Raw genomic sequence first — 9,074 nt, forward strand, 5'->3', positions numbered from 1 at the left:
GTACTCGTTTAGCCTCTCTAGTCCAAGGGTAATTTTGATGCCTGTAGGTGGCAGAAAGTATTACATTAATTGTCATTAAAATGACTACTCTGAATTTTGCTGAGTATGTTATGTATAGGAGAAACAATCGATACGCGAATTATGGTGAAATATTTACCAATGAAAATATTTAGCTTGAATTAAAACGCAGTGTTAACATGTTTCTACGAAGCTTTCAGGTACAATAATTGCAAATGATTATGACATTAAAGTACCTGCATAAAAACACTTAAGCATCAGCAAGATTATTCAAAAAGATTATATTCGGTGTGAATCGTTGCACCTTTACAATTTCCAAAAGCTTTATTTTTTTATTTTTTTTTTGGTGGCATTAATCATAATAGTCAATTACTGTCAGTGCTCTATTCTAAAAAGTGATAGCACGATTTAAGCACACATCAAAGCGAAATATTGCAAAGGGAGAATTCTGCAGGATATGCTGGCTCCACGGGAGCTTTATATACCCAATACCCATTTAAAGGGACTGTACAGTACTGGTTGAGGCGGGGATTCATTGTTTTTTACATTCCTAAGTGAGATAATGAGAAACCTCTTATGAAATATGAAAGAGCATGTATAATTTTAGGAAGGATTCAACGTTTATTTGATGAAAATTGGTTTTCAAATGGCTGAGATATCCGAAAAAGTGATAATAATAAAAGACTACGGGCCACGCCTTTTATTAGAATCTCTTTGTTTCACCTTGTTTTTGGATATCTCAGCCATTTCAAAACCGATTTTCATCAAATAAACTTTTGATACCCCTTAGAATTGCATGCTCTTTGACATCTCATAGAGTGGTTTCTGAATATCTCGCAAAACGTTAAAAGCTAAATCCTCACCTCGACCAGAACTGTACACACCCTTTAAAGGTTCTGTTTACCTTTGGGAGCAGTGATTTCAAAAATTTTCAAGATATCACATTTGATGCATATGTGTAGGTCTGTTGTATCACAAAACATCCTACCATATAAAATTTTTGCAATAAAGCCTAAAACATGAGGAGATACCACCATTCTTCTCAATAAACGATAACTGTATACGGTTTAGTCTGGAAGCATTCTTATTATAACTATTGTTCACATTTTGTGTACTTAACAATACTTAACATCGATTATACAGATTCAAATTTTTACAGTGGTTGTTTCTATCCGTAACTCACATTTTAGATATATATTTAAGCACTAATGTTGGGTTTTTGTTTCATCTGCAAATGGTAGATTATGCCTTTAAGTGCACTTTGTCCTCGCCCCGGCCCACTGTATTATACATTGCCTTCAAAGTATACCATAGAGGCATTGTGTCTTTGCGGACGTCTATAAGCGGTCCGCGTACGTTTAATATCTTGGAAACGCAGTTAAGAAACCTCTTAAGTGAATTCTCGCTATCGCCAATGAGGTAACAAGTACCCGGATGTTGATTTAAGCGTCATTTACGGTGCATTATGGGATAGTTCGGGAGCCAAGTCACTTCCGTTCGTACGCGCGTGATACGCGATCATGCTCTTTTACATACAGCTCACAGCTATACAGCCGGCCGACTGTATTCTTGCGTGTACTTACTGTTTCCTCGACTTGAATTTTAGCTTTTATATGATTTGAAATTTCTCCATTCTAGAGAAATTGCTGTAAATACGACTATAGGCCGTTACTGCGAAGCTGCCATGTGTTGGTCGCACGACAATAAACGAACAAATCTACAGAAATATCCCTGGCATGCGAGACGTGAGGTGGATGAAGTTTCCGGGTGACTCGCCATACGCAGCGCGTGCGACTTGCTTGGAAGATTATTATTGCTTCAGAGACAGGATAAGTTCGAGATCACGGTTCGTTCCCGCTTGTGTTCGCGGCACTTGGACAGAAAACAAATTAAAAAAATAGATGGGCATTTCATGACGATATCCAGGTGGGTGAATATTTTCCAGTATTATTTTCAGCGTATGCAGAGATGACTGATGTGCAAGTCGATCGCAATGATCTAGCAGTACCGGTATGTCTAGCTTGTATGCGTGCGCTGCACGCTATATATGCAAGGCATAGGGCAATGCGGGGGCTATAATAGCTATTATATTCCACATACTAAGAATCTTGCTATAGGATTGGTCAAGAGCTGATCACGTGATAAAGAGTAGTTTTGCCCATCACATCACCTTAGAATAAAGGTTCGTTACACTCTATGATGATAGTCATTTTGTTTCGCTGATCTCTTAGTCCACACAGTCCTAACGCGTGATACTTACAATTTTGAGTACGCGCGAAATAAAAGTGCGTTGCACTGTGCTAGCTGTGGTCTATCATTTGACCTGGTTCAAGTGATAGACCACAGTGCAACGCACTTTTATTTCGATGCCACGAGCGGGGCGCGGAGCAAATTCGTTGTTTTGTCATCTACGCGCATACGTCTAAAGTATACTACGTAGCCTAAGCCCTGAGGATACCCTAAGACAGCTAAATTGGTTTTAGATGTGGAATAAAATGGGAATATCTAGGACCCTACATGTGGAATATAAACCAAATAATCAACTTTTAGATAAAGGCAATGAGACAAACTATCCCTTCCTCGGCGATCTGAATGTGTACGCTATCTTTCCTCTGCTACGCTTCGGAAAGATAGCTACATCCAGATCGCCTCGGAAGTGATAGTTTGTCCCATCACCTTCGCCAACGTTGATTATTTGCTTACTGTATCATAGGCCTGGCTGGCTCGGGTGCGCCTATCCGTGGCCGGCGCGGCGCTACGTAAGGTACACGTACGCGCACGCTAGCGCTGTGCAAAATATGCCCCGCACCGGAAGTGCCCGAGTCCCGGAAGTGCACTATATCTTGACGAAAAGCCACATCCGGGTACTTTTAACGTCATTGGCGATAGCGAGAATTGTTGACATTTTATCAAGTTCAGCTACACAAGAATTGCAGGTGCCAGACAGTGTCAGATGTAAACTATGATCGATGTTGGGTAGTCTCGCTCAAGGTCTATGAACAGCAGGTCACTGAACCTTAGCCTTAAATGTTACATTTTGGGCCAAATTTTCATTTAGGAATTCCAGTGGCATAAATAACTTAAAGGCATAATTTACCATTTGCAGATGAAACAAAAACCCAGCATTAGTGCTTAAAAATAGTTCTAAAATGTGAGTTAGGGATAGAAACGACCACTGTCAAAATTTGAATTCGTATAATCGATGTTAAGTGTTGTTTAATACACAAAATGTGAACAATAGTTATAATAAAGATGTTTCCAGACTAAACCGTATACAGTTACGGTTTATGAAGAAAAACCCTGATATCTCCTTATATTTTAGGTTTCATTGCAAATATTTCATATGGAAGGATGTTTTATGATACAGCAGACCTACACATATGCATCAAATGTGATATCTTGAACATTTTTGAAATCACTGCTCCCAAAGGTAAACTGGACCTTTAATAGTGATAAGGATAGAAGAAAATACGAACTTATTAGGTGTATTATGGCTTAAATATCAAGAGTCATTTGTCACAAGACTCTATCATATGGATGGATATAATGCGCACTGAAAAGCAATATGGAGATCTCGACGAAAGTGTCACACCTTCATTGGGTATAGCCCGCAACGTTTGTTCCATCTAATGAGTATACACCTCCTTTTAAAGGTTGTAAATAATTATGAATTATTATTATTAAATGACGTGTGTGGTACATGTAGTATGATCAGTATAGGTATGAAAATTGGGTGATGTTCGTTATTCCGAAGGTTCGTTTATCCAAAAATGAAAAAGGGCTCGTCAAACCAAATATTTGCTTCGTTATTCCAAATTTTCGTTCCAGATTTTCGTAGTTCGTAATTAAAAAATGAAATAAGGTTCGTTATTCCGAAGGTTCGTTTACACGAAAATGAAATATAGTTCGTTAATCCGAAAATATAAGGTGGTGCGAACTAGATAATATTCGGAATTACAAACCTTATTTCATTTTCGGATTAACGAATCTTCCGAATAACGAACCTTCGGAATAAGGAACTTTACTCTATTGTCGAATAACGAACCTTCGGAATAACAATCTGTAAACATGAAAATTATTACGCTCACAATGGTATGCAAATATGATTACTATCGGAGTTTTCCGTCTCCATCAAGCAAGTTCGTACGGAACGCTTTCTCGATCTCTTCATTGTACAGGCTTGGGCTACGGGATATCCAATATAACCATGCTCATAGAAATGAACGAACAAGACAACACCCGATTTCCAATGTTTTTTAGTTTTGGAAGATCGGGCATTCCCGTAGGGATGGTGCTAATACCGATGGCTGGTGAGTTCCTGATGAAAGTCTACGGTTGGCAAGGGGCTATGTTGATCATTGGTGGCGCCATTGCTAACACCATCCCCATGTCTCTGGCCATTCAGCCACTCCCGTCTACAGCTGATCAATCTGCTGCAGAAAAGATTGAAGATAGACATGACGACAAAGACAAGAGTCACAGTCACAAGCTTACAACTCTTGGGAGAGAGAAACATTTGAGAGCTGTAAATTCCACGGAAGAGGATGAAGCGTCGCGCCAAGAAGTCATAATGGCCGTCGACGAATTATCAACAGATTATTGTTCGGAGTCAGAGTGGGTGACCCAGAGGAGGATCCGCAGCAATAAGTACAACACAAATCACAAGGAAGAATCCCAACCATGTCTATCCAGACGAGGCCATGTTAGCGAGGAGAACAAAACATCCTGTAGCCAAAAGTGTCTCAGTCTGATGTGCTCGATGAAGAAGTCTGAGTTCATCATCCGCAATCCGAACGTTATGTTCATCTATCTGGCGTGTGTCCCCTGCTACGTGGTTTACGGCGGCTGGCATGCGTTTCTCATACCACGCGCTCTGGAACTCCGCAACTCGGTGCGCCATGTGGTCATCCTGACATCCTGCGTAGCGCTGTCCAACTTCTTCGCTAGAATCATTTTCGGACTGTGCAGTCAGAAACTGACTCGATACGTAGATGTTTACCTTGTTCTATCGCTTGTGAACGTGCTTTCCCTTCTCACTGACGTGTTGACATTTGGAGGACACACTTTCTACGTCCTGGTTACCACGGCGACCGTATCGTCTGCATGCATTGCCTGCCGCAGTATCGTCGCTACCATGATCATCCGTCAGAATGTCTGTGAGGAAAACTTCCCCATTGCACTGGCGCTTGAGGAGCTCGTCGGAGGCACTAGCATCATGTTCGGTGCTTACTTCTCAGGTATGTAAAGGCACTTCTTACGCCAGCGATAAACGAAGAAATAAAACAACGAACATGATGCTGAGACACATTGATTCATCATGATTATATCAAACGGTACTAGCCTAAAATTGTCATTTTAATTATGCTGTTCGGCCTTTGTCCTTTTGACGAAAATTTACCATGTCTGTTCTTCTTTAATTTGTAAAGAAAAACAACGACAGCAACAACAATCTTGTCATTTGTTTACGCACATAAAGTCATGTAAATGATCACAATAAGTCTTTCAGATTGGCAAAGTCATTGTAAAAGGTGATAGGAACTACAAAGCAAAACGACGTATTACATACGTTGGATAATCGAGTTAAAGAATTTGGAGAAAATCTTGAAAAGTTCTCAGACCCCAACACATCGGCTGATAAACACAAACAAAATAATCAAGCAAATCCCCCCCCCCCCTCAAAAAAAAAAAAAAAAAAAAAAAAAACAGAGCCCAAACCCATTTCCGTGGAACGGGGGTGGGTGGGGGTGGGGAAAGGATCATGTGAGGTCTTAGTGTTTGCCCTCTTATCATTCTAAAGAGGCCAAGTTGCTGGTCAATGTACCTCTGATCGAGACAGTTTCTATACAGTGTATTTCTTGAGTGGATAAGCCTAAAGTGAGTGGAGCCCAAGTGCCAATCAAACGAAATGGTAATTAGACAAAGTGGATATTAGATGAATTGGAATTAGACGAACTGAATGATAGAAGAACAGGTGATTAGACAATGTGGTATAAAGACCAAGTGGCAATGGACCAAATGGATATTAGACGAAATGGGCATAGCCTAACTGGTAAGTAAAGGCAAAGGAAGAATTGGACGAAATGGTTACTAGACATGTTAGACGAAATGGTTGTAGACGAAACAGGATTAGACCATGTAGGTTGAGACTAAACGGGTATTAGACGAAGTGGGAGTAGACCAAGTGATAGATTACCGTTTTATTTCCTCAGACATAATGTCCCCAAAAGAATGATTTATCATACATGTTGCTGTTTCTCTCATTAGAATGTTGCACAACTTCCAGATGCTGGAATGTGTCAATGTGCGAGACGCTAAAATTTTGCACTCTAAATCAGTGACTGACTCTCTGTAGAAACATGACATGTTTTGATGGCAAGGCTAGTGATATTTCTAGTTGTCCTTTATTAGTGACAATTCAGTGGTGGTATGTGTCAAAATTGTTTTTGATAGGCCATGCATAACGATTGAAGGCGATAATTTGGGTCGTACTCCAACCACACACAATGCAAACAACTATAACACAAAACGATACACCCACGAGAAGGAACAAAAAATCCACACATTTTAATATGCAGTGTCTGGGCATACAGCAGGCTACTCGAGAATTTAAATGTATTCATTTTTTTTTTAATATCGATGGTGCTGTGCTGACTATTTCCTTTATCTCGTCTTTTGCAGGGCTGTTTGCTGACTTGTTCGGAAGTTTTAACTATTCCTTCATGCTCCTGATCGTCCTGGACGTGTTGAACGTGCTGTTGATGCTACCTGTGAAGTGCAACCTGTCCAGTGGAAATGAAAAGGACGAAGAAATCGTCCCACCCAAGCACTGACGGCCGATAGACATGATTTAAAGGAAACCAAAACCCAAAGAGAAATGTGGATTGACTGAAAGCAGCAAGGGCACATCGGTGAAAGTTTGAGGAAAATCGGACAATCGATGCAAAAACTATGGATTCTTAAAGTTTTGGTGTTGGAACCACTGGATAAGGAGACTACTTAAAGTTAATGGCATCATGACATGTGTGGACAACAATCACAAAAAAAAAAATAAAGAAAATTCAACATGCTTTTACATTTCTAGCGTAATGAAAGAGCACTTCACAAACTTCTTTCAGAATTGAAACAGGGGAAATAATTACTACCCTTAATATAATGTCAGTATCAAGTTGATGGAATGTGTAATTTTCACGAAAATGAATTTTTGTGGAATTCTCTTAACATTTTCTTTATATTGTTGTCCACACATGGCGTCATGAACTCTAGTGGTCTCCTTATTCAGTCATTACAACACGAAAACTTTCAAAAATCATAACTTTTTGCATCGATTGTCCGATTTTCCTCAAACTTTCACTAATGTGTTCTACTAATGTTTCTGCTTTCACTCAATCCACATCGCAGTTTGTGTTTAAATGGTCGAGCTGAGCATCACAGAACGTGGTTCAATGGAGTTGCAAACTGTCCTGCATCACAGGAACTCCGAGTACAGATCCATGAGTGTGATACTTGCAAGGGGATCGAACACGCAAAATATCTTGCGTTTTTAATACCACTGTGAAAGTTATAATGTACTAGATATAAACGTTGGCTAGAGTGTAAACCCTATAACATTCCACATTTTTCTTCAGTGGAATAAAAGCAGTTGAGATACTGGCTGGAATTTTTGGTGGTAGTTCAAATGTACTTAAAATTCCCTTAGATCAAGGTAGATTGCAATTATGACCCGAGCGAAATGAACACTGGAAATTTCCCTTCAATCCCACAACACGGATGAGTAATATATGAAATATGTTGGGCAACACAAAGAATTATTTTCTCGAAAAGTGATATTCGCCACATGTTCAGTCAAATATCACAAATTCAGTCTTTTGTAAATAATTCCCCAGCTACCACACTCTCTGTTATAAAGTCGTCTTATCCAAGTCGCCATAGAACTCTTATAAATTCTAATTTTATGCTTTTATGCTTAAAAGAAATGCATATTTCCTCTTTTTAAATAAGACAATTGATGAAACCGGTGAAAGCAATTCCGGACTTGTGACGGCAAGACATTTTTATCCCAAATTTAGATTTCTATACGTGACTTGTCGCCACTTTTTTGGGGAGGGAAAACATATGAAAATTCAGTATTCCCGTAACTTTGTTATCTTTTGTCTGATTTGAATGACATCTTTGCTGTTGCGTTTAATCGATTTAAGCCTATAGAAGTGCAACAGCCAGCTTGAACATAAAATTCTTTAGAAACACCTGGTATTTGGCAATATTTTACACACACACACACACACGCACATAAAGAAAATCAACATTTTTTTACGTTTCTTGAGCACTTGACTAACCTCTTTCAGAAAGCAGAGGGAATGATATAACCCTTAACATATACGTCAGTAACAAGTTGATGGAATGCGTAATTTTCATGAAAAAATAAATTTGTGTGGAATTCTTCCCTTATTTTCTTTACATTGTTGCCCACATGACGTCATGGACTCTAGTAGTCTCCTCATCCAGTTATTACAACACCAAATGTTTTGGGGGTTTTTTTGCATCGATTGTCCGATTTTCTTCAAACTTTCACTAATGTGCTCTACTAATGTTGCTGCTTTCACTCAATCCACATTGCTATTGGGGTTTTAGTTTCTTTAAAAATATAATGTGAGCAAAGGATATCAATAGCATATCATAGACGAAATAAAATGAATTTAATTATGTATGAGTTCAGAAGATCATAATTGTTTATTATTTTTTTTTTTTTTGGTTAAGCCGTAGTGTGAGCTGCATTTCTAATTAACGTCTATATACGATGAGTGTGTAGAAATAGTGCACAAACAGCATTGATTTCATAATTACTTGCTGTCATTTTTTAGAGGTGTGGAAACGCCTTTGGATCTTCGTCTGCTGATGACATTGATGTGGATCTTTACATTACTACAATGGAAATTAACGGATTATTCTAAACAGTCACAAATACTGACGGCCCTAAACTTAGCTTCATCTTTACAACACATGTACACTTGTATTGTACAATACTTTCACCTTAAAAATATCAATTGCATACACATTAG

At 38.9% G+C, this 9,074-nt stretch overlaps 1 protein-coding gene across 1 annotated transcript; it reads left to right on the forward strand.

Moving 5' to 3' along the window:
• Window positions 1–4,225: 4,225 nt before the first annotated feature.
• Window positions 4,226–8,722, forward strand: LOC140227196 (uncharacterized). Its single transcript, XM_072307623.1, has 2 exons — window positions 4,226–5,255; window positions 6,697–8,722. The coding sequence occupies exons 1-2, from the start codon at window positions 4,226–4,228 to the stop codon at window positions 6,846–6,848; spliced, it is 1,182 nt and encodes a 393-aa protein (XP_072163724.1). The 3' UTR covers window positions 6,849–8,722.
• Window positions 8,723–9,074: the final 352 nt, after the last annotated feature.

This window comes from Diadema setosum, chromosome 4 (assembly GCF_964275005.1).
Source record: "Diadema setosum chromosome 4, eeDiaSeto1, whole genome shotgun sequence".
Lineage (NCBI taxonomy): Eukaryota > Metazoa > Echinodermata > Echinoidea > Diadematoida > Diadematidae > Diadema > Diadema setosum.

Bases quoted from the DNA above. Each gene is read 5' to 3' on its own strand.
- LOC140227196 (XM_072307623.1), top strand. From the start codon at position 4,226: ATGCTCATAGAAATGAACGAACAAGACAACACCCGATTTCCAATGTTT. The intron at 5,256-6,696 runs GTATGTAAAGGC...CGTCTTTTGCAG, and splicing joins GTTCGGTGCTTACTTCTCAG to GGCTGTTTGCTGACTTGTTC.